The 25,706-nt window shown below is 38.5% G+C and overlaps 1 protein-coding gene across 3 annotated transcripts; it reads right to left on the bottom strand.

The window, feature by feature from the left end:
- Nucleotides 1–12,221: 12,221 nt before the first annotated feature.
- On the bottom strand, nucleotides 12,222–24,305 carry nudt12 (nudix hydrolase 12). 3 transcript variants are annotated; one of them, XM_004910460.4, is made up of 7 exons: nucleotides 24,121–24,305; nucleotides 22,337–22,531; nucleotides 20,630–21,219; nucleotides 18,633–18,800; nucleotides 17,662–17,775; nucleotides 17,354–17,553; nucleotides 12,222–12,890 (listed from the first exon to the last, which is right to left on the bottom strand). In XM_004910460.4, exons 2-7 carry the CDS (start codon nucleotides 22,528–22,530, stop codon nucleotides 12,780–12,782), a joined length of 1,377 nt encoding a protein of 458 aa, XP_004910517.1. In that variant the 5' UTR covers nucleotide 22,531; nucleotides 24,121–24,305; the 3' UTR covers nucleotides 12,222–12,779. The 3 variants fall into 3 exon arrangements, with proteins under 3 accessions (XP_004910517.1, XP_002933491.2, XP_012823586.1); XM_002933445.5 differs by having other exon boundaries at nucleotides 24,131–24,305; XM_012968132.3 differs by lacking the exon at nucleotides 24,121–24,305 and adding an exon at nucleotides 23,981–24,057.
- Nucleotides 24,306–25,706: the final 1,401 nt, after the last annotated feature.

Raw genomic sequence — 25,706 nt, 5'->3', positions numbered from 1 at the left:
GTTTTCTAATTACTTAGAAAAGGGAATTATTTTGAAACATTTTAATAATTTGATTAAAATAAAGTCTATGGGAGATGGCCTTCCTCTAATCTGGGGCTTTCTGTATAACAGGTTTTTGGATAATCGAATCTTTGGTGGAACATTCGTTATTCGCCTGTTTCCACAAATTTTGCAACATCAAATTAGAAGTAGAAAATGGGCAGCAGTTTGCCTAAAGATTAACTTTCAGTACGGTTATGGGTTTTTCCCTTCTATTTTGCCATTCTCCAGCCTTAGGAGAAGGATTTTATCTGGTTGCTGGGGTCACTGACTGTCTAAATTTAAATGAATCCTGACACTGAATTTTAATTAATAGTTGTTATAACCTATTTTACTATTCAAATCCTTACCTTTTCATTTAAATCACTGTCTGGTTGCTAGGGTATATGCAGCCATAGCAACCAACTAATAGTTAAAATACTGCAGTGTAAAAAGCTAAATGAAGAAAAACAATTATGTTTTAGATACACTAAACAATCTAAATAGCAACGGAAATTATTTTCAAGATGAATCATTCCATTAACAGTAATTCAGAACTGTATTAAAAATGATCCAAGCAGAAATGACCCAAATAAAATGATTCAGAAAATAAAAATCCAATAAAAAGTGTTTTTATGTGGCTTGTGAATTTAGCGCTGTGATGGGGTAGCAGAATAAATAAGAAGTAATAAAAGTAATTTGACCTCAAGACCTTAAATGATATGGGGAAATAAAATCTTATCATATACATTAAACAAAGAAAAAACAAAATACACTGACATGTTTAAAGTTTGGAATATCTACATTCTGCTATTTTCAGTAACATGTGGGTTGCAATGAACACAGAAAATGCTATATCCTGCCTCCTAGCAGGGGAATTGTTACCAACGTCAGATACAGCAGCCGACAGAACCTGGGTGCAATAGTAGCCCTATTAAAACAATGAATATATCATGACACATTTGTACAATATTTTCCCATCTTATATAAACTTCACCTAATTCTCTCTTAATTTAATCCTCACTAAACTTCATTACAGAATTTAAAGGGAACACTAAAGTTGGGGGATTTCTGATTTTCGATGGACTTCCTGTGGCTTTTGGAGGTTCAACGCTGGCCCAAAGACACCCCGATTCTAAATCTATGAAAAGTAAAAAAAAAAAATCTGCCATAAAGGGTTTTTGAAAGTCCAATTTTGGAACTCAAGACGTACAAAACAGATGTGAATTTTAAAATGTAATGAGTTGAGTCAAGAAATAAAGAAACTCACCAAGAAATTGGCTGCAGATATATAATGTTTTCGTAAGCAAGAGGGACCCAGCTACACCGTCCAGTGTTTAGCCTTATTCTGGTTCTCATTGCTGCTATTTTTGTCACCTAAGCTCAGAATCTGATTATCTTCTTTAATTCCAAGTAGTAGCAAGATGGTTGGTCTCCTTTGCCTTAATCAGCCTAGCAGTATCATGTTTCAGTGCGGTGTATCTTTTGAAGGTCTTTACTAGAAAATGCAAGGTTTTACACCAATATATTGATTTTCAGTCATTTAATTAATGTTTTATATTTCAGATAAAGAAACCTTGGTGCTAAAGAACAAAAGGGGGAAAAAGTGGCATCAAATTTCCTGCCTTATTCTGTAAGTTGTTATCTTACATTTCTGAGCAACAGTACTTTTAGTCAGGTTCGATATAATTGAACAAATTCCAAGGACCATTTATAATAAACTCAAAATTTAGAATAGAATTTAGATTTTTGTAATAAATTCTAGCTTTTCTATTGCTGAAGTCCTAGTATTATAATGTTAACAGATACTTACTACTACACTAAGCACTACATGCTTAGTGCCTGTTATTAATATATCAAAAGTTTCCTTTAAGATTTCAAAAATATAGGGCAAACTATGTACTGTATAATAAAGATCTGGGACCTATTTTACAATCACCCTGTGCAGGGGGAGGGGGCAAATGAGTTAGATGTATATCCCTGCCATCCCTATCTGCCAATATGCTCATATACAGTGGCTTGCAAAAGTATTCGGCCCCCTTGAACTTTTCCACATTTTGTCACATTACAGCCACAAACATGAATCAATTTTATTGGAATTCCACGTGAAAGACCAATACAAAGTGGTGTACACGTGAGAAGTGGAAAGAAAATCATACATGATTCCAAACATTTTTTACACATAAATAACTGGGGCAGTGAGGTTGGGGAATGCCCTTCCTAGTGATGTGGTAATGGCAGATTCTGTTAATGCCTTTAAGAGGGGCCTGGATGAGTTTTTGAACAAGCAGAATATCCAAGGCTATTGTGATACTAATATCTACAGTTAGTATTACTGGTTGTATATATATAGTTTATGTATGTGAGTGTATAGATTGGTAAGTATAGGTTGTGTGCTGGGTTTACTCGGATGGATTGAACTTGATGGACAATGGTCTTTTTTCAACCCTATGTAACTATGTAACTGCAAAGTGGGGTGTGCGTAATTATTCAGCCCCCTGAGTCAATACTTTGTAGAACCACCTTTTGCTGCAATTACAGCTGCCAGTCTTTTAGGGTATGTCTCTACCAGCTTTGCACATCTAGAGACTGAAATCCTTGCCCATTCTTCTTTGCAAAACAGCTCCAGCTCAGTCAGATTAGATGGACAGCGTTTGTGAACAGCAGTTTTCAGATCTTGCCACAGATTCTCGATTGGATTTAGATCTGGACTTTGACTGGGCCATTCTAACACATGGATATGTTTTAGTTTAAACCATTCCATTGTTGCCCTGGCTTTATGTTTAGGGTTGTTGTCCTGCTGGAAGGTGAACCTCCGCCCCAGTCTCAAGTCTTTTGCAGACTCCAAGAGGTTTTCTTCCAAGATTGCCCTGTATTTGGCTCCATCCATCTTCCCATCAACTCTGACCAGCTTCCCTGTCCCTGCTGAAGAGAAGCACCCCCAGAGCATGATGCTGCCACCACCATATTTGACAGTGAGGATGGTGTGTTCAGAATGATGTGCAGTGTTAGTTTTCCGCCACACATAGCGTTTTGCATTTTGGCCAAAAAGTTCCATTTTGGTCTCATCTGACCAGAGCACCTTCTTCCACATGTTTGCTGTGTCCCCCACATGGCTTGTGGCAAACTGCAAACGGGACTTCTTATGGTTTTCTGTTAACAATGGCTTTCTTCTTGCCACTCTTCCATAAAGGCCAACTTTGTGCAGTGCACGACTAATAGTTGCCCTATGGACAGATTCCCCCACCTGAGCTGTAGATCTCTGCAGCTCGTCCAGAGTCACCATGGGCCTCTTGGCTGCATTTCTGATTAGCGCTCTCCTTGTTCGGCCTGTGAGTTTAGGTGGACAGCCTTGTCTTGGTAGGTTTACAGTTGTGCCATACTCCTTCCGTTTCTGAATGATCGGTGGAACAGTGCTCCGTGGGATGTTCAAGGCTTTGGAAATCTTTTTGTAGCCTAAGCCTGCTTTAAATTTCTCAATAAAGTTATCCCTGACCTGTCTGGTGTGTTCTTTGGACTTCATGGTGTTGTTGCTCCCAAAATTCTCTTAGACAACCTCTGAGGCCATCACATTAGACATTAGATTACACACTTGCACTCTATTTAGTTATTAGCACTCATCAGGCAATGTCTGATTGCCTCCAACACACGACCATTTAGTGTGTAAATAATTTCTACCAAATTGCAAACTTTGCAGTTTTCAACATTAAACCATATTTACCATTTTGCTTCCCAGTTTTCCAATTTTCCCAAATCGCTCTGCAAAGTGGCAGCCTCCTGCATGGAACTTATAGTTTTGCACAATTTAGTGTTGTCAGCAAAAATAGAAACAGTACTGTCTATGCCCACCTCTAGTTCATTAATAAACAAGTTAAAAAACAAAGGACCAAGGACTGACCCCTGCGGTACTCCACTAACCACGCTGTTCCAATTAGAAAATGCTCCATTTACCACCACTCATTGTAATCTATCCTTCAGCCAGTTCTCTATCCCAAGTACAAATTTTATGTTCCAAACCAATATTCCTCAATTTTATCATTAACTTTGTGTGCGGTACTGTATCAAATTCTTTAACAAAGTAGATGACATCGAGGTTTCTGCTCACCTCCTCATAAAGGCAATAAAATTAGTCTGGCAAGATCTGTTACTCATAAAACCATGATGGCACAAACTTAAAGCATTGTAATTTAGAATGTATTCAAGTACCTATCCCTTATTACCTCTTCAAAAAGCTTTCCTACCACTAATGTCAGACTAACAGGTCTATAGTTTTCAGGCTGAGAACAGGATCCCTTTTTGAATAGTGGAACCACATTACCAATTTGTCAGTCTCTCTGCACCATGCCAGACCTTAATAGGTTTGGCAATCACAGAGCATATCTTTGCATGTTCAAGTCTCTTTTAAATTTCCTCCTGAGAGACCCATGGATCAGTAGTTATATTACTAGAATTGGGTCTATTAAAAGAGGAGCCACGATTAGCTGGCTCCTCAGTTGTGTAAACAGATGAAAAATAACAGCTCAGAATTTCTGCCTTTTCCCTGTTCTCATCAAGCAACTGACCCCCCTGTGATAACAAGGGTCCCACCCCTTCTTGCTTCAATTTTTTACTATTTAAATTTTTTTTTTACTCCTTGCTGCAATACCCCTTTCCATCTCTATTTTATCTTGCCTGATAGCTGTTTACATGCTTTCTTTGCTTCCTTATACACTAACACTTTTGCTTACAAGAGGAATATACTGACATGTATACTTGTTTAGTAACATTTTAAAGATATTCCATTTTCCTTCTGTGTTTAACCCTTTGAAACCCTTTCCCAGTTGATCTGTTGCAGAGATGCCCTTATACTGCATGTCTTAAATGTAGTGTTTTAGTTACTCCCTTATAGAGCTGCCTCAGCAACATTATCTCAAAAGAGACCATGTTATGACCTCTGTTCCCTAAATGCTCACCCACACAAATGTTAGAGATGAGTTCAGTATTATTAGATATCACCAGGTCCAAAAGAGAGTCATTCCTAGTAGGTTCTTGAACTAGCTGAAATAAAGCTCAAAAAATATTTTACCATCAGAAAAAAATATGTATTCACAAAGATATCATTTGTTAATGATAAGGTTCTCTGTAGAACAGAAAGAGAAATGTCTTGCATTAGGGTAAAGATCTTACCACTGGATAACTAAGCCCAGTTTAACTATAGATTTTGTAAATGAGGTGTAAACAAGGTCAGGTTTCTTTAGTTTGTTTCTTTCACATCCCAAGTTTCCAATGCTTCCCAAGCTTCCAATGTGTGTGTTATGATGCAAATGATTTGTGCAATTTTGTGCAATCTGGCCTGAGTTTTGCACATGTCAGCATAAAAAGAGCCATATTGAGTTTACTTCCTTCATTTCATACATTTCTTTAGACTTTTGCTTCCTGTATTATTGGATAAAACAAAACATTAAAAGTGCAATAGAACAACATGATAGAACATAGACAGGGAATTTACATACTAGGAATGGCTACAAGGTGTGTAATGCAGCACGGCCAGCCAGAAGGAAGGCAACTGATGTGGGAGAAAAGAGCTTATTTGCACCACAGGGCCCCTATACTCCCTAGCCTGTGCATCTATATGACTTGCAAGCTAGGGGCATACATGCAACTTCTCTGAATGCAGTAATGCCAAGTGCTGCATTTGGAGGGAGGAGCCCCTGTGTTCTATTCTAGTAGTGCAAAGAGCTGTGCCCTAGGGTACAAGAAATGGGGCCACCTGCAAGGTTAATTAGCCCAATAAACATTTGGAAATGACATTGTTATAACACACTGCACATAATCAGATCTCACTGTCTACAATAAAATAATTTAAGTTTTCTATTATTAAAGGATAAAATCTATAAAGTGAGCAGCCCACTGTTCATTGTGAAACTGGTGGATATAAAGCAAACCTTAGCAAGCCATGCCCACACTTCTGATCCCAGCAAGATCTATCCAATGCCATCATATACCTTGTATTAAACAAATACAGATTTTGAGTTCACAGTATGCCACCATCTGCTTAGTCTGGCGAGGCTCCCAGAATAACTGAAAGCCTGTAACAAGAACGATCATGAGTCAATTTCTCATCTGTTACTTTGCTCACCTAAACCAAAGGAAAGGCAAACTGCCAGTCAATTGACAGTACAATCAATGATCACTGAAATGGTTTTATAAGAGGGGCAGCTCAGGAGCACTTCACACAATGTGCTGTGAGATAATAAAAGCAGGGCTTTAGAACAAGCTCACTGCTGAATTAGTCATGGTCCCTCATTATAAAATAATAGTGAGTTTAGGAACACACAGAAAGGCTTTAAAGAGATTATTTGCCCAAAATGTTTTTTTTATATTCTAAATAAATCAGGAGTAAATAGTGGTGCAATAGAAAGTTTCACCAACTGAAATAAAAGATGCACCTTTGGTAAAAGTGCACTATTTACATAGTAAAATAAAGGTAATGGACTATGCTTCTGGTTTAACCAAAATAATTCCAATTAAAAAAATGTCAAACATAATAAACCCAGACATTCCATATAACTGCAGAGTCGGCAGTTTATTGTGTATGTGGCCTGTCTCACCAATATCAAGCCAAAAACCTGCCATATATCTATTGGGCAGGTTTATTTTTCTCTCCCCGATGACCTGCATTGGCAGCATTATGATCCAATCATTGGGCCAAATTATAGTATCAGACCCATAATGCCCTCCTCAAGGTGGGTATATTGTAGAAAGATCCACTCATTTGGTGATCTCAGGTGTGGTCAACTTAAAGCAAATGCAGCGTTGCAGTCATAAGATCATCTGTCTAAGGTGGGTATTAAGACTGAAAATCTTTTTATAAATATATATTGGTCATGAAGATAAGCTTTCCTGTAGCTTATTCATTGATTAATCTTCCTCAAGGATGCAGGGTCATCACTTAAGTTTCAGAAAATGGAGTATTGCTTATAATATACCGATAACATTTTTTTACAGGAGTAGAAAAGTTATGGAATTCTCTCCCTAAGAATAAAGGCACACAGGTGCTTTAAGGACCACATTTTAAGTCTGCCCCACAAGTGCCTGACTGAATTGTATGGCAATCTCTTCTGCAAGTGCTAGTCAAGGTATAGTTTTCTTGGCCGTTTCCAGACAAAGCACACATTGGGCCATTACCATAAAGAGATGTGCGATCATAACCCAGGCCTATGCAAAGCAGAGTCATAATCATGACATTTTTTTAATAATGTTTTATTTAATAATGCTCTTTACAAATACCTTTTGCTTTAATTGCAGTAGCATCCCACTCTTCTTGGTGGAAAAGTTCCTCCTTAGATTGTGAGCTGATCTCTTGTGCACACCCTTTTTTAGCTCAATCCACAGGTTTAATAAAGGACTGAAGTATTTGCCTACTACTGGGCCATTCCAGGATACAAACCTGCCATTACATTAATTTATTAATATAGGTGCTAAATTGCAGTTGCTGATAGCAACTAATTAGCAGTCTACTTCATGTTAGAAAGGTAAAGATTGATATTAGCGACAATTTAGCACCTATTCTTGACCTAAGATCTTTCAAAGTGTCTTCCCCATAAAATCAGGCACTGACAAAGAATTAGACAAGAAATGCTGCACCTTTTATTTATTTTGTGTCTGGTTACAGCAAATTACCATTTTACTTTATAGGGAATATAATTGGCTACACAAAAAAGGCTAAAAAGCTGTAACCTTGGCAAGATGTTTTTATTTGTGCTTTCCTACATTCCTACATCAATCAATTAAAGTCTTATTATCTTGGTTATACAATATTATTAGGGGACAATGGTCTTTTTCACCTAATAATATTATATAACCAAAATAATAAAACTATTATTTCAACCTTTCCATCAACAAAACCTGAAACTTCAGTAAAGTTTATTGGGCATGGGAGGAAGGAAATACTGAGTAGAAACCCAGAAGAGAGTAATAGGGGTATTAGAATTCAAGGGGGCGGCTGCGTGAGGGGAGTGGTCAATACTTTCCCCAATAAACCAAGATGTCTTGGGAATGCACAACTAGAAAAGGATTTCAGACACAAAAGCAGAATGCCATGGTTTGTTTTTATTACTGCCTGAAGAATGGCCAATTACGGGGCCAAGATTTTTATTTTAAAGGGATACTGTTGTGATGTTTATGGTATACTTCTTATTTCTAAATTACACTGTTTACATAGCAAATAATTCACTCTGCCATTTAAATTTATTCTTGAACCAATAAATGTATTTTTTTAGCTGTAAGAGCACAGGTCACATGGCTGTGGCACTCTGGGAAATGAAGAATATAGCTAGCTCCATGTGAAATTTTAAAAATCTGCTGGTGTTTTAGAAAAATGGAGAAGCTCTATTAACTGATGCATTTTGAAAAAAAACATGTTTTCCCATGACAGTATTCCTTTAAATATTTTCTTGTATGTAACCGATGGTCAAACTAGCTTGTTTATTTTCCTTTTATCTAAAATGACTTAATCCCTAATGAAGAAATACATTAAATATTGTAAAAGAAAAAACATAGTTAGAAAAAAGAACAACAAAAGAACAGATGAAGAAGTAGGTAACTAAGAGGTGAATGCAGAGAAAACCATTAGTGGACAAGAACATAATGCTATAATGACTGCACCTATTTGCCTCTATTGTTAGTGCCTATTTGCTGGCCTTCGAAGTTTAGAAACAAAGTACTCCATCCCCTCCCCAGCTTTTTGGGGGCAGTAGAGCTGATTACTGCATTGTCCTATTTTTTTTTTATGTGTATTTATGGCCAATTTGTTATATCCGTCTATGAGTGGGCAACAAACATGCATTTGTACTTATAATTCCTGCCTGAAATGCAGCATATTCTTTCAAATGTCAGCTAATTAAAATGCTCTCAGAATATATGAAGAGACTAAATTAGCCATCTGCTTGCATCCCTGCCTCTCATCGCACTGGCTACGTAATCCTACAGAAAGAGAAGGGAAGCGCAGGATAACAACATTAAATAGAATGAGGCAGCTAAGCACTTGTGGAGCACTCACGTTTCTCTGAAAACCGCTTCCTGCACCTGGGCACGCCATAAAAAAAGATTATTCATGGATTTACTGCGTAAGTAGGATTTTTTCTAGGCCTTAATACGCAATAGCAGCAGTGAAATGATTCCTAGAAAGCCGGCAACAAACTATTTTTACAGCATAAACATTCACATTTGTAAATGATTAAACACAGAGGGCTCTAATTGCTACAGTGCCTATGGTGAAGGAGCAGCATGTTCTATATATCTATCAAGGCAATGAATGTGGCATGATAAATACACTTTTTTTCAGACAGTTTACCAGATTAGTACTCCTATGCAAGTGGAGTTCTCGCCCATTCACAAAAAATCATTTAAGTGGTAAATGATAAAAAGATGGTCAATGGTCTATTATAATCTATTAGGCTCCTGCCACTGACTGATAAATATATAATAAAAATCTTACAGATAGTAACCATGCCATGCTAAAAAAGTGCAATTGGAACAATTTTTATTTCTGCGATACCACAAAAACTAATCCATATTAATGTAGCTTACATTATGCATATAATTATTATTAGCATAAGAGGGTAAAATTTGCAGTGTGCTAAAGTATTACAGATGAAAGTATGCAACATATAATAATAGTTTGAGACTATAGGGGTTATTTACGTAGATCTGGGGAAAAAGTGCAAGAGAGCTAAGGGTCATAAGAGCGTATCCCTTAGTGTTCCTGCACACAGCACTTCTGCCCTGGGTCTGTCTACACTTTACAATGATAACAAATCCAGCATAGGGTGCAAACTGTGTCCTTTTCTGATCTCTAATTCAAGCTAGGGGTTAGGAGGAAAGATACAGTGGATAAAAAAGTCTACACACCCCTGGTAAAATGTCAGGTTCCTGTGCTGTACAAAAATGAGACAAAGATAAATCATTTCAGAACTTTTTCCACCTTTAATGTGACCTATAAACTGTACCACTCAATTGAAAAACAAACTGAAATCTTTTAGGTGGAGGGAAGAAAACCAAAAACACTAAAATAATGTGGTTGCATAAGTGTGCACACCCTCTTCTAATTGGGGATGTATCTGTGTTCAGAATTAAGCAATCACATTCAAAACCATGTTAAATAGGAGTCAGCATACACCTGCCATCATTTAAAGTGCCTCTGATTAATCCCACAGCAAAAGCCATGGTCCACAGAGTGCTTCCAAAGCATCAGTGGGATCTCATTGTTAAAAGATATCAGTCAGGGTACAAAAGAATTTCCAAGGCATTAGCTATACCATGGAACCCAGTGAAGACAGTCATCATCAAGTGGAGAAAATATGGCACAACAGTGACATTACCAAGAACTGGACGTCCCTCCAAAATTGATGAAAAGACGATTAGAAAACTGGTCAGGGAGGCTACCAAGAGGCCTACAGCAACATTAAAGGAGCTGCAGGAATATCTGGCAAGTACTGGCTGTGTGGTACATGTGACAACAATCTCCCATATTCTTCATATGTATGGGCTATGGGGTAGAGTGGCAAGGGGAAAGCCTTTTCTTACGAAGAAAAACATCCAAGCCAGCCTACATTTTGCAAAAACACATCTGAAGTCTCCCAAAAGCATGTGGGAAAAGGTGTTATGGTCTGATGAAACCAAGGTTGAACTTTTTGGCCATAATTCCAAAAAATATGTTTGGCGCAAAAACAATACTGCACATCACTGAAAGAACACCATACCCACAGTGAAGCATGGTGGTGGCAGCATCATGCATTGGGGCTGTTTTTCTTCAGCTGCAATTGGGGCCTTGTTAAGATAGAGGGAATTATGAACAGTTCCAAATACCAGTCAATATTGGCACAAAACCTTCAGGCTTCTGCTAGAAAGCTGAACATGAGGAGGACTTCATCTTTCAGCATGACAACGACCCAAAGCATACATCCAAATCAACAAAGGAATGGCTTCACCGGAAGAAGATTAAAGTTTTGGAATGGCCCAGCCAGAGCCCAGAACTGAATCCGATTGAAAATCTGTGGGGTGATCTGAAGAGGGCTGTGCACAGGAGATGCCCTCGCAATCTGACAATCTGCAAAGAAGAGTGGTCAAATCTTGCAAAGTCAAAATGTGCCATGCCGATAAAATCAAAAGGTGCTTCAACAAAGTAGTAGTTTAAGGGTGTGCACACTTATGCAACCACATTATTCTAGTTTTTTTGGTTTTCTTCCCTCCACCTAAAAGATTTCAGTTTGTTTTTCAATTGAGTGGTACAGTTTATAGGTCACATTAAAGGTGGAAAAAGTTATTATTATTAACATTTATTTATAAAGCGCCAACATATTCCGCAGCGCTGTTCTGAAATGATTTATGATGTCTCATTTTTGTATAGCACTGAACCTGACATTTTATTAGGGGTGTGTAGACTTTTTATATCCACTTTATCTATGTGCCTCTCATGCAGGCAGGGCTGTTTTCAGTCCAAAAAAGAGCTTTAGTACTTCGTAACATCCCATAGGTACAGCTTGCTACAACTACTGCCAAGCACTGCAAGCACCATAGATTTGACATTTCTAGGATGCACTTTGATCTCTGTAGTTCTGTGTCTCGCAACACTCAGCACAACAAGATCAAAGGCCCTGGCATGCAGGGGATAAAGTCACCAATGTGGGAATGTACCGTTATTCTTAAAAAAATATATATTAAATATATATATATTCTCATTCTAACTACTTGTTAAAATAACTCACATTCTAAAATATAAATATATCAATAAACACTAAACTAACAAAAATATAGAAGTTTTTACACAGACTTAGCTGATTGCTCAGATTAAGAGGAAACAAGGATAGTCTGGCTCTCACTTGCATGGATCATTTCCCAACCTCCCCCCACCCATTAGTCTAGCATTCCCTCTGTGCACCCCACAGACTGCCCCATCACAGATTGTCACTGCTTAGATTGAGCTGTTGAGTCCAGTTTGGTGCTTTTGTTTTGTTACACTTGGTTGTACAATTGCAGCAGAGTGCTCCCATGCATTGCTCTGAGCCTTCACCTGTGGATGAGTGGATGAATTGAAATCGATGTAGGGCAGGGGGGCATAAAAACCTCTTGGCAGATCTCATCTGGACTGCAGGCCTTTAGTTTGTACAGCCCTGCTTTAAATCATACATTGTTTTAAATGGTATCCAAAATAAACAAACACATTAAATAATAAATATATTTATTAAGTATGAATTACTAAGGTTGTATTTATGCCCTTATATACAGGTATGGAATCTCTAATCCAGAAACCCTGAAAACTGGGGTTTCTGAGATAAAGGTTTTTCCATAATTTGGATCACCATAGTTTAAGTTTACTAAATAGCATTTAAACATGAAATAAGCCCAATGATTAATTTGTCACCAATATGGATTCATGCAGCTTAGTTGTATTGAGTACAAGGTACTGTTTTATTATTACAGAAAAAAATGAAATCACTTTTAAAAATGTAAATTATTTGTTTAAAATAGACTCTATAGAGATAACCTTTCCATAATTTGGACCTTTCTGGATAATGGGTTTCCAGATAAATTTTCATTCTGCCTGAAAATTTAGCACAAAAAAGGATTTTGTAGTAAAATATTAAAGTTGGGATTTATTGCATTGATTATAGTGTTTATGCTTCTCATCCTGTAGGTGCAATGATAGTACATCCCTATGGAAACTGCATTTCTCAGTTCTTAAAATAAAAATGTTAAATGTATATTTAGATCACACAAATTTACAGATTGGCATTCATTCCGATCCAGTGCTTTATTAACTGATATGCAATGGCTTGCCTTGGCGGTACAGTTAATGCATGATGGTTTCCTTTAATCACTGCATCTACAACCTGCAACACAAAAAAACAGATCTTGTTATAATCATTTATGATTTATATGACATTAATCCTAATGTAAACCACAGTATTATTTCCTGGAATTTCTATCTTTGCCTGGACACTATCAGAATCCTATCAGAATCCTAATACATTGGTTATAATAATAAGAAACAAAAAGGTTTCTCATTATTAGCTTCTGGATCCCCTAACACCACAAATTAATGCCAATGCCAATAATAGTTTTAGTGTATTCAGTGGCTCTCTTTCCAGGAAGGGTAAATTGTAACTATTAGCCTAATAAATTATATCTTTATAAGCATGGACTTATCCTCTAGCAGAGAGTCACTGGGGTGTTTATTAAGGCTTGGCATCAGAGGAATCAGTGTTTAAAGGACAAGGAAAGGTAAAATCATTAGGCACCCCCAGTGATACTATTCACTTACTTCAGACCCCAAGTCAGCACTCCTCTTATTCCAAAAATCTCTCTTTAGCACTATGATTCCATGCTCTTGCAGTGCCCCAGCATCCCCTGTGCTTGCACATGCACAAGTACAGAATTAGTGACAAATTCCTGCAGCGCTTATTCTCACTCGAGATGGCATAGGGGATGTTGGGACACCACTTTTCAACATAAATTCCTTGGCTCCTAAATTTGCTCCACTGCCCCAAGTGTGTCCTTAGTGTACATATACATTGAACAGATATTGGCTGCAACATGTTAAACATTGGATAAATATAGGCAGCGATATTTTAAACAGGCCTTCAAAGCACTGTGCATCACACAGGCTTCTATACTGGAAACAAAACACTGCATCTGACAGCTAGGAATAAATGAGTGCTTCTGTATAAAGCATTTACTGTACAACTTGATGACATTACTTTTATTATCCTTCATTTATATGGTGCCAACATGTTTCCCCAGCTCTTTGCACAGAGAGTTCATCATTTATATCATTCCCTGCCCCACTGGAGCTTAAGTGCTAGGTCCCTATCACACTTGGACATGGGTCAGAAGCCAATTAACCTGCCTGTATGTTTATGGAGTGAGGGAGGAAGCTGGAGTGGCCGGAGGACATCCACGTAGACACAGGGGGAACATACAATATCCCTGCAGATAGCGTCCATGTCAGAACTGAACTCAGGACCCATAGCTGCTAGGCATACACTTATAGGCTTCCACTTAAACTATAGAATAGCTCTTCTTTGTTCAGGATGCAGCAATTATGTTGTTTTATAGTCTATTTTCCATTTGTTGTGGCATAGTTTTCCTTCACATGACAACTGAGAACAGAGACTGACTTGAAAATATACTGCTGTTTTATTAAATGAGGCTCAAATTTCTTACCTCCCTTTTTCCTACAGATCATATTTTGCTGTTATTGCTTTAAAAAAAGAACATTTTCATATGGTGACAAGATTTGCATTTTTAAAGGCAGTCAGCCATATAAATGATTTATGGTTAAAGAGTAATGTATCATAGAGAAAGGCGAAGAACCGAATACAACCTGTGCCTCCAACAGAGGAAGCAATAAAAAGATTACAAGACAAAAATGCATATTTTGGAGTACCACACTGTGCATCACTCTGGTCTCTAAATATGCAGAGAAAATTGAATTACACATGAAAGAGTTTAATCCTCCAAAGTCTGTGGATTTTGAAAAAGTACCTAGATTATATTTATTACTGCTTTACAACTAAATGGTACAGATGGAAGTACAAAATGAGAGAAAGTGCGCTGGCCATTCAGCAGATTATATGGAGTTTATAACACCTTTGAAACTCAGTCTGCTAGCAGGTTCCAAACAGTGGAGAAATCCATTAGCTGAAATGTGGGCGCCCATGGTGCAAAGAATCTGCTCAGCAGCATTGCCCACTGCTCATCCAGACTGAGAAAATCCCAGATGATTAAGAGAACACCGAAGCACACTCTAAGGCTGTCTGAGTACCTTTAGCAGCATCAGTGTAAAACTTTCTGAATACAGAAAATGTGACTATTGTATGGATTGTAAGCACCACTACATAGTTTCACTTTTAGTCTGCATATACAGGTATGAGACCTGTAGCATGCAGAATGCTCGGGACCTGGTGTTTTCTGGATAAGGTATCTTTCAGTAATCAAGATCTCCATACCTTAAGTCTACTTAAAAATCATTTAAACAATAAATAAACCCAATAGGACTGTTTTCCCATCAATGGGGATTCATTATATCTTTGTATTTAACAAGGTACTGTTTTATTATAACAGAGAGAATGGAAATCATTTTTTAAAATGATGGCCTTCCTGTAATTCAGAGCTTTCTGGATAACGTTAGAGATGCCTAGGTGAGTAAAATAGTCACACAGCACTCTTTTTTTTTTTTCACTCAGATTTTCCATGGTGCAGTTTTTCTTGAAAAGGAGAACATTTGTGTATTGCTATCACAATGACTTGGTTTAGAGAGGTTTATGTGAAAGAATTACATATTTAGGACCATTTTAGATACAGTGGTGTGAAAAACTATTTGCCCCCTTCCTGATTTCTTATTCTTTTGCATGTTTGTCACACAAAATGTTTCTGATCATCAAACACATTTAACTATTAGTCAAAGATAACACAAGTAAACACAAAATGCAGTTTTTAAATGAGGGTTTTTATTATTTAGGGAGAAAAAAAATCCAAACCTACATGGCCCTGTGTGAAAAAGTAATTGCCCCCTGAACCTAATAACTGGTTGGGCCACCCTTAGCAGCAATAACTGCAATCAAGCGTTTGCGATAACTTGCAACAAGTCTTTTACAGCGCTCTGGAGGAATTTTGGCCCACTCATCTTTGCAGAATTGTTGTAATTCAGCTTTATTTGAGGGTTTTCTAGCATGAACCGCCTTTTTAAGGTCATGCCACAACATCTCAATAGGATTCAGGTCATGACTTTGACTAGGCCACTCCAAAGTCTTCATTTTGTTTTTCTTCAGCCATTCAGAGGTGGATTTGCAGGTGTGTTTTGGGTCATTGTCCTGCTGCAGCACCCAAGATCGCTTCAGCTTGAGTTGACGAACAGATGGCCGGACATTCTCCTTCAGGATTTTTTGGTAGACAGTAGAATTCATGGTTCCATCTATCACAGCAAGCCTTCCAGGTCCTGAAGCAGCAAAACAACCCCAGACCATCACACTACCACCACCATATTTTACTGTTGGTATGATGTTCTTTTTCTGAAATGCTGTGTTACTTTTACGCCAGATGTAATGGGACACGCACCTTCCAAAAAGTTCAACTTTTGTCTCGTCGGTCCACAAGGTATTTTCTCAAAAGTCTTGGCAATCATTGAGATGTTTTTTAGCAAAATTGAGACGAGCCATAATGTTCTTTTTGCTTAAAAGTGGTTTGCGCCTTGGAAATCTGCCATGCAGGCCGTTTTTGCCCAGTCTCTTTCTTATGGTGGAGTCGTGAACACTGACCTTAATTGAGGCAAGTGAGGCCTGCAGTTCTTTAGATGTTGTCCTGGGGTCTTTTGTGGCCCCTCGGATGAGTTGTCTCTGCGCTCTTGGGGTAATTTTGGTCGGCCGGCCACTCCTGGGAAGGTTCACCACTGTTCCATGTTTTTGCCATTTGTGGATAATGGCTCTCACTGTGGTTCGCTGGAGTCCCAAAGCTTTAGAAATGGCTTTATAACCTTTACCAGACTGATAGATCTCAATTACTTTTGTTCTCATTTGTTCCTGAATTTCTTTGGATCTTGGCATGATGTCTAGCTTTTGAGGTGCTTTTGGTCTACTTCTCTGTGTCAGGTAGCTCCTATTTAAGTGATTTCTTGATTGAAACAGGTGTGGCAGTAATCAGGCCTGGGGGTGACTACAGAAATTGATATTGAAATTGAAAATTGAAATTGATAAACCACAGTTAAGTTATTTTTTAACAAGGGGGGCAATCACTTTTTCACACAGGGCCATGTAGATTTGGAGTTTTTTTTCTCCCTTAATAACGTAAACCTTCATTTAAAAACTGCATTTTGTGTTCAATTATGTTATCTTTGACTAATAGTTAACGGTTTTTGATGAGCAGAAACATTTAAGTGTGACAAACATGCAAAAGAATAAGAAATCAGGAAGGGGGCAAATAGTTTTTCACACCACTGTATGTTTCCTTTATTTTTTAATTTCCCCTTGTGCTTTTCAAATAATTAGGGCTCTATTTTCCTTTTAGCTCTGTTTCGGTGAAGTTACTGCTTAGCTTGCATTTTACCTCAGTCCCTGTTTATTAGATTATATTTCATGTAACTGCTTTTTCCCCACTTCCTCTGACTCTGTGTATTCCTTTAAGCCAAGAAACAACAGTCCATTGATGTTTTTTGTGACTCTTTAAAAGATTAGGAGTATTTTATATCCTTGCAATATGAAATGGGGCCCTAAAACAATTACTTATCCATGCCTGATAAGTAAGAAAGGTTCATTTGCATTATTCATTTGTATCAGAAGAAAATTAAATGCATATCTACCTGTTCTCTAGTGAACCAATGAGCATCTTCTATTTCTTCTTTGTCAACGTTAATTTCAGTGGATATTGCAACAGCCAAGCAGCCAATCATAAGGGATGAAGGCATGGGCCATGGCTGACATGATACATACTGAACATGGCCAACTTTTACTCCACTCTCCTCTTCAACTTCTCTTCGAACAGCATCTTCAATGGTTTCTCCTGAAAAAAAAAAATGCAGAGAACACTGCACATCTCACAATACAGTCAAGATGAGAAAATAGGGAGAGTTGCACAAAGTTTAAATCAATTAAGAAAAAGTAAATTTACCAGGTTCAATAAACCCTGCTAAACAAGAGAACATGCCCGCAGGAAATATCTTCTTTCTTCCCAACAGACAGTGGTTTCCATCAGGATGAATAACCAACATTATCACCACAGGATCTATGCATAAACATGAGAGAAGCTTTAGGAGCCAATACTAATACACTATTCAACATAATTAATGACTTGAATTTTCGAAAGGGATCATTTCTTGTGGGTGCTGCCAAATGTGCCTTCTCAGACAGCCAGGTAGCAACACATCATTCTTCTTCAAGGGGATTTAACAAGACACCTCAAAGGGAAAAAATGTCCCCTTTTTTGATACAAGCTCATTCAGTTGGGTTTAATGAAAAAAGGTGCATAAACACTATCTGGACTGCAAAAAATAAAAATATACATATGTTTTGTTTGCACAGACATAAATGATTTCTCAGACTGAAAGGAAACCATGATAGTCTGCCTCTGACTTGCTGGGATCATTTCCTCACACTACCTTTAGGCTGCTTGGGTCATTCAACCCATCCCTCACCTTGCTCCATGTTGAAATGAAGGATTCTGGGACTTGAAGTCCCTTCGCCTTCTATGGTGGGCAGTGCACAGGTTCTCTAGAAAGCAGAGCACTTCAAGTTTTGCACTGACTGCGAAGGCTTAAATCCTACAGACAAGAGATCTATAAATACGGCAGGTAGGTTTTTCTAGTGCCAGACATGATACTGTGTTGAGGAGACCTGTACCTACTGCAATAGATTTTACAAAAACATTTATGTGATTCCATTACTGGCTAAATGAAATGGATAACTGCAAGAGTTTTACTGGTGACTTGATCTTTCTCCTAATCCTTATATTATGTTCTATGCATTGATATTCAGTGCAGTCTTGTATTATATAGCATATACTGCCATGCTAATTAAATAACTCTTAGTCACCTTTTTTCTTACAGGACAACAAAAAAACAAGCTTATAAATTATGGTCTTACCGACTCTTGGATATGATGTATTGTGGACCCCTCTCAGACTAGGACATCCATTCTTTAAGCATGTTCTCTTATAGCCACCTTCTTCAATGGTTGTTGCACTGCCGCAAGTTGGGCAGAATTTGTACCGGCTGTGCCATGCCATAACGGATCTTGCTTGGGCTAATATCCCTTGACATATATAAGATGCAGATGAGTATAATCCAAAGGAATTCAAATAACCCACTTATAAACTAGAAAACACTTGCAGATGTTTCTGAATGAAATTCTACAGGGAAGGCCTTCTTAGTGCAGTCATTCCCTACCACTGAAGTCCACTTCAGCTTCTCTGTGAGTTTAATATAATTATGTTGAAAAGATATTTGGAGGAGACCTCTAGGGATAATTCATTCCAATGCAACTGTTTTTAAAAGGAAGGGATTCTGTAAGATGTAATTTTATCAAACATTGTGAATCACAATCACAAGAGAATCAATTATATCTATGAAAATGTTATAATTAAAAATCTCCTGTAGCTTTCTGTGCAGAAAGGTTTACAACTTACTGCAGGAAAAAAAGCCCAAAACCTTGTATGAAATAAACTGCATATTTATAAAGCTGAGGTATTTCCAAAAATGTCAGGTTCTCCTTTCTGCATAAAATCAGCATTTAAATCTATGCTGTGTCTATTTATTATAGTATGCACATGAGAGTCACAGTGGAATTTATTCAAGTATTTCTAACTTCTTTGTTAAATATACAGTACAATACAAAGTACATTATATAAATAAAAATATACATACAAGTATTTTAATCCACAAGAATGTCTCTTAAGACTAAAGTTGCCCATACAGTGGCAGATTTAAGGTGGTGACACACGTGGCGATTTCCGATCTTTCGTGTGACCATCGATCGCACGAAAGATCGTACAATCGGCCACTAACCGTTCAGGGCTGAAACGGCAGATAAGGAGGTAGAAACAATAGGATTTCTACCTTCTTCTGCCGATTCAGCCCTGACGGCAGATTTTGATCAGACGCCTTCTATGGCGCCCAATCAAAATCTTTTAACCTGGCTGATCGGCGAGTCGACCGATATCAGCAGCCTCCTGCGATATCAGTCGACTCGCCGACTTGCCATACACACAACGAATATCGTACGAAACGGGGTTTCGTACGATATTATCGGTGCGTGTATGGCCAGCTTAAAGCTGCTGATCTGAGCACTCCAAACCGATTTGGCTTCTTATCTGCCCATGAATGGGGTTCTCCGACGGGCATACCTGTCCGAAAATCATCCAGCTGTTGCTAGGACTGGTCTGATTTTCCTGTTGGATCGAGGACAATATATGGGCAGCTTAAGCCTTTTGCTAGTCTTCCTCTGCAGCAACACAGACCTGCCCTACTTGTTGCCCTCCCAATTTTGTTTCAGTCTGTGTCCTCTTCCCAATAGGTTATAAACTCTTCAGGCAGGAACTCATTCCAACTGTGTATAAAAAAACTCCTAGCACTTTGTGTCATTCTCACTGTGCAATATATTACTACACCCTGTGCTTGTATTTACGCCTTCTAAGACACTGTATTTATTTATGGTCCATATAAATAATTACAATACAATACAATACATTTTCAGAAACCCACTGAATGTACTATGAATTTTAAGCCTTGCTTAATAACCTTGTATAGAAACCAGCATAGCATAGTTAGTAAACTGTGTAATATTACCACTTGCTTGGGTAGGATATATTGAAATTTTGGATTTAGATGACCATCAGATGTAAACATGGGCATCAATGGAATATTTTCCAGGGGGATGGGAAAATAGGTAAAAGTGTTAAAAGTGTTACATCAAACAATATTTTGATAGAAAAGACACAAAGCTAGAGTTTCATTAACTGCATGTAGAGAACTATAAAGAGAAAGTACACACAGACAATTAATACAGTTAATAAAGGATTCAGAAAAAAAAGATTATTGGCAAATTATCTTGGAAGGACTACTTTAACTTTAGCTCATTCTCACCTGCTTCTTTAGGGTTCAGCTGCAAAAACGCAGGCATTGGGGGCTGCAGAAAATAGCAGCCTTCATGTTTCTTTTCAAACTGTTCAGTAGATACTTTGTCTGCATTAAGCCCAAACCAAGCTATCAGTCCATCATCTTCCCCACCAGAATCTCTTTTGGGATCTGAGGAATGAACCGTTTTCCACTGTTTTTCAACACCAAGAAATATCAGAGTGACATCTTCAGGGTTTAACAGGTATTCCTTTACTTCGTCGGACTGAAGCCTGCAAAGCTTGATTTCTGGTTCTTCTGGAGTATCTCTGCCCCCGACTAAATGAACTAGTGGGTTTAGGTTGGAAAACAGGATATAAACAGTGCTGGCCTGAGTTTGTTTGGATTTCAGCCAATTCATATCCGTCCTCTTATCACTTCTTTTGTCCAGAATTGTAATACTAAAATAATTTTCATGTTCTTCTTTAGCATTTAATAAAAAATGGGGTTTTGATCCTCCTCTTGTATTTGTCAGTAAGTTAGCAATGTGTTTGTGGCCCCAAAACTTGGCAATATCCAAAGCAGTCTGGTTTGACTTATTAACCAGTGTTCTGTCACACCTGGAGGGGAAAACACACCCATCAATACATAAAATTTGTCTACTCAACATGAACATCTAATTATTTGCATCATTTATTCCTAGCTGAGGGGGTGGTTCACCCTCACCTTTTAATATGTTAAAGAATAGCCTATTCTGTCAACTTTTCAATTAGTCCTCATTATTTTTATATACTTTTTTTCAAACTGGGGAGCAAAATGCTAAATAATTCAAAAACAGCAAATAATAACAAAATGAAGACCAGCTGCAATTGTCTCAGAATAGCATTCTTTACATTACATTCTATCCCATTAAGAATTGTAGGTCGACAGGGCTCTGCATTTAGGACACATAAAGAAATGTAGCATGATTAGTGCTGTGTAATATACACTAACATATGATGCACATCTTTTTAATTCAGATTCTTTTAATTCCAACTGTGCTTAGTTGTTATGACAAGTCCAAAAATGGCACACCAAGGTGTTATTTCACATTAACTTCCCATCATGCATGCCATGACTGTAAGTATCACATATAGCTGTAGCTTAGAAATCCAATCAGTCACATACCCATTATCTCTATAGTATCACAAGGAAACTGAATGGAAAGGAATCTTAATTTCATGTTTTCTTTTACATTTTTTTTAAAAACTTTGGGTACAATCTCTTTGATATAGATTCTCATGATAATAACATTACATGCAGGTTTTTTTATTGGACATCACCTACAAGAGGCCAAAGGAGATATGTATGAGGCCCTATAGTGATATAACAGGAAAGGAATGACAAAACAAAAAAAAACGAAACAGTATAACACTGGCCTGTAAGGAAATCGGTTCAAAAATAAGAATGATTTGCTTAAAATGAATTCTATGGGAAATGACAGTCCAATAGTCTGGCGCTTTTTGTATAATGGGTTTCCATGACTATTGTGTGAGATGCATAGCGCAGCTATTTTTCCCAGGTAGAAGTACTCTGTGCATGAGTACTAAGGGACATGTTCTTGTGCCTTATAGTGCACTTGTACCGTTGCCTAGGAGCATATTAAATACCCCCACTTGTGTGTCCTTAGTAGGCTGTGTTATGAATTATGACTGCACCCTGCAAATAGGACCATGAAAGACATACACATTCATTTACCCTTTTTCCAGCAGCATATTTACAACATCAAAGTGTCCATTCCGAGCACCAAACATGAGAGCGCTCCACCCATGTTCGCTTCTTTCATTAATGATTGAGGACGAATGGCTGAGAAGAGTGTGCAGCTTTGTGGTATCACCCAGCGCACAGAGGTTATGGAGCTGAGAAACCATTTCCTTTCTTGGATTTTGCATTCTGAAAAACATGCAATTTATTTCACTAAATGTACATGCACACCCCTATTAGTACAATACAAAGGAACTGGATGCAATTCAGACAACTGCATTTGCACGTTTGTAAATGAACAATAGTAGGGCTCATTTACTACAGCTCGGACACAAGTGCAAGAGTAAGGATGATGGCACACAGGTTTACTGTGGGCAAAAAAACATCCCTAATTTCCTTACCACTATTTACATTACTGCCGGCAGAAAGGAATTTGGGACATTTTGTCACCCGCAGTAGTAAAGATTTATCACGGTCAACAAAATGTCCCATGTGCCAGGGCCCTAAGGAATGAAAATCACAGTAGATGGCACTGGCATGTGTGAGTGGTTATAGGCAGAATACTCCAGCTCTACACTGCTCTGGATAGGGCTCCCTTTAGCACAGCGATTAAAGTACATTGCATAACATAATCCTTACTAAGGAACCTCTCTGCGTGTTATCTAATCCTACCCTTACATTGTAAGTGCATGTGAATTTTTTAAAAACGATAAGTTTAAATGGGTTTTTAGGAATCTGAGACATCAGTAGTGAACCCTGGGGAGTACAAGAGTTAATGTGACTGTAGATAAGTACAACAGAGGCCTTTACCGCACACCCTAGCTCTCCAAATTTGAACGCCCGGTGCACACTGCTGGAGGGATCGGCATCCTCCCAAAAACCAGAGGAAGTACAAAAAGCAAAATGGCACTCAGGGCTAGAGGAAAATAATTCCTTTTTAAAAAATCTTTATTTGCGAAAATGCAACGTTTCGAGGCAAAACAGCCCCTTTATCAAGCATCAAGATTTTTTAAAAAGGAATTCTTTTCCTCTAGCCCTGAGTGCCATTTTGCTTTTTGTACTTAATGTGACTGTAGGACACGCTACAGATTGTACAGAACCAAGGGCATTCTGTGACTTTGCTATGGTCTCCTCCCTCAACAGGTTTCATAATCTGACTTGTACTGCATTCACTTGCATCAGGAATACATTTAGTTTCCATGGGAGTCAAATAAATCCTTACTGTGCATTCACAGTAGGTTTCTGCATGTTATTAATATCAGTAATAATAATGAAACATTAATAAAACCACCTCACAAGGGCTATACTGATGGGAACATAGAATAACACACTATGCATATTGTAAAAAAAAATAGTATCAGACTGAACAAGCGGAAGGCCACAAAGCAGGATTATACAGGATGCGCCCTGCTGTACAACTCTGCAGTTACAGGGGACACAGGGCATTTTCAGTTGGGTTGGGGCCAGGGAACCACTTAGGGTGCAATCAGCTAAGGGCAGATGTTTGTTGTCCTATAACCCACCAGATGTTGCTGAACTACAAATCAATGTCATATTATCAATGGTATAAGCTTGTTGGGACTTGTCATTCAGTAGCAATGGGAGCCAAGGTTAAGAAACAGGATCCTAGTTCATTACCCCTTTGGTCAGCAAGGATATTTACAAGCAGTAATGCGTATCATGTGTATTCCCTGCTAAAGCAGAATGAATTCACATGCACCAAGGTCAAGCTGGGTAATACATGGCCGGTAATAGGCCCAGCCTAAGGTACGACTTACACATAGGTACCTGCAGGTAAGCGGGGTTACTGGCAAACCTTCGCAGCGCTCACTTCTTATTGGCGAGTGCGAAAGGCTCCCTGGGAACACAGCTACTTCCTACTACCGTATAACCTCTAAAAGGCGCGCCCTCGCATAGAAATCACTTTGCAGACAGAAGGTGGATTCTGAGGCGTTGCGATGGCGTCGTATGGCAGCCGTGAGGCGTCAGCGGCACCTACATTCCTACCTTCACTTCTTCTTTTATGGCTTTTAGATCCTGCTTGTTGATTGATTATACATTTTACTATAAATCAATGGCTATGATTTATAGTGAAAATATACGTGCAATCAACAAGCAGGATGTAAAAGCTAATATAAAGGCTGAGGTTATGGTAGGAAATGAGCGGGTAAAGAGTCATGCCAATGGTAGGGTTATGCTGTAGACCCACTAATGTAAGTGAAGAGACTCATGTTGCAAGTAGAAAAAGGCTGCCATTTTGGGGCAAATAATTCTGCACTGGATCTAGTGATCTGTAGGGAACCATAGGGTTAACATGCCCTTATGGCTTTAGATCTGGCTTTAAATCTACACCTTCCTAGTTTATGCTGTTACTGGGCAACGACCCAATTACATCATATAGCTTTGCATATGTGCCTTATTGGTTTATGGGTTCACTGCACCCACCACGCTCCAATATAGTGTTTAGCAAAGGGGTGTGTTTTCCTCTTTGGCTGCCTCTGGTGTCTCAGGTGGAAGGTCCACTTAGCCTGGGATCAACAGGGCCCCAGTAAAGCCAATCTACCCTAGAGTAGCCATCTGCACTCTAGTGAAGCGAGAACAGGGACCAGTTATATAGTTATACTTTGGCTTTGGCTCCAACCAGGAAAGTAGTTGGAAGTACCCTTCCATGCAGGCACTGTTGCCTCAGCATAGGGCCATGGTAAAGACCCAGGATACAGGCTAGTACCTTAACCCTGATCCACAGTCAGCTGTAGGACTCTTAAAGCTAGAGGTATTCAACCTGAGGACTGAGGTATTAATCCAGACTGCTTCCATAGAGGTGCCAAGGTGACCAGGTGCTTTACCCTCCCCAGTCTCCCAGAGAGGTGGGATAAACTGCTGGCATCCTCTCTCTTGTTTTCCTCAGAGTATCTTGATAATAAACCCAGTTGCTATTTGTTCACCATCAAGAAACTTCTGGCGTCCATTATTCTCTAATTTACTCTGCACACAGCTACAATGAGTTGTAGTTGCACTACACGCCTAGCCACTTCCACTTAGCGAAGTCCCATCCTGTTTAAGAGAGTCGCATGTACCCCATGCTCTAACCTATTCTAGCTTGGGTTTGACTGTCTTACAGCCAAATAGGGGTTACAGAGCTCTAACGACCCAGAACATATAGTAAAGTAGTGGACCCCATGGGTAATAGTGACCATAGTGTTATCTCATTAAATGTTTGTAGGGACCCATATGGGAGACATCCTCTCTTTCTATCCTTAGAGCTTTTAACTACTATCTCCTCTGTGTGATTATTGCTATCACCTTGTGGACTAATTGTCTTGTTTCACCGCAAAGAACCTTCTGGAGTCCATTCTTTATGAGC

This window comes from Xenopus tropicalis, chromosome 1 (genome assembly GCF_000004195.4).
Source record: "Xenopus tropicalis strain Nigerian chromosome 1, UCB_Xtro_10.0, whole genome shotgun sequence".
Taxonomy (NCBI): Eukaryota; Metazoa; Chordata; class Amphibia; order Anura; family Pipidae; genus Xenopus; species Xenopus tropicalis.
Note: the sequence above shows the minus strand (reverse complement) of the source record. Positions and strands in the feature narration are given on the sequence as shown.

Excerpts from the sequence above, each read along its gene's own strand:
- nudt12 (XM_004910460.4), bottom strand. The coding sequence starts at position 22,530 with ATGCAAAATCCAAGAAAGGAAATGGTTTCTCAGCTCCATAACCTCTGT. Across the intron at positions 21,220-22,336 it reads AATATGCTGCTGGAAAAAGG|GTGTGACAGAACACTGGTTA; the intron begins GTAAATGAATGT and ends TTTCCCCTCCAG. Across the intron at positions 12,891-17,353 it reads ATTGGTTCACTAGAGAACAG|GTTGTAGATGCAGTGATTAA; the intron begins GTAGATATGCAT and ends TTTGTGTTGCAG.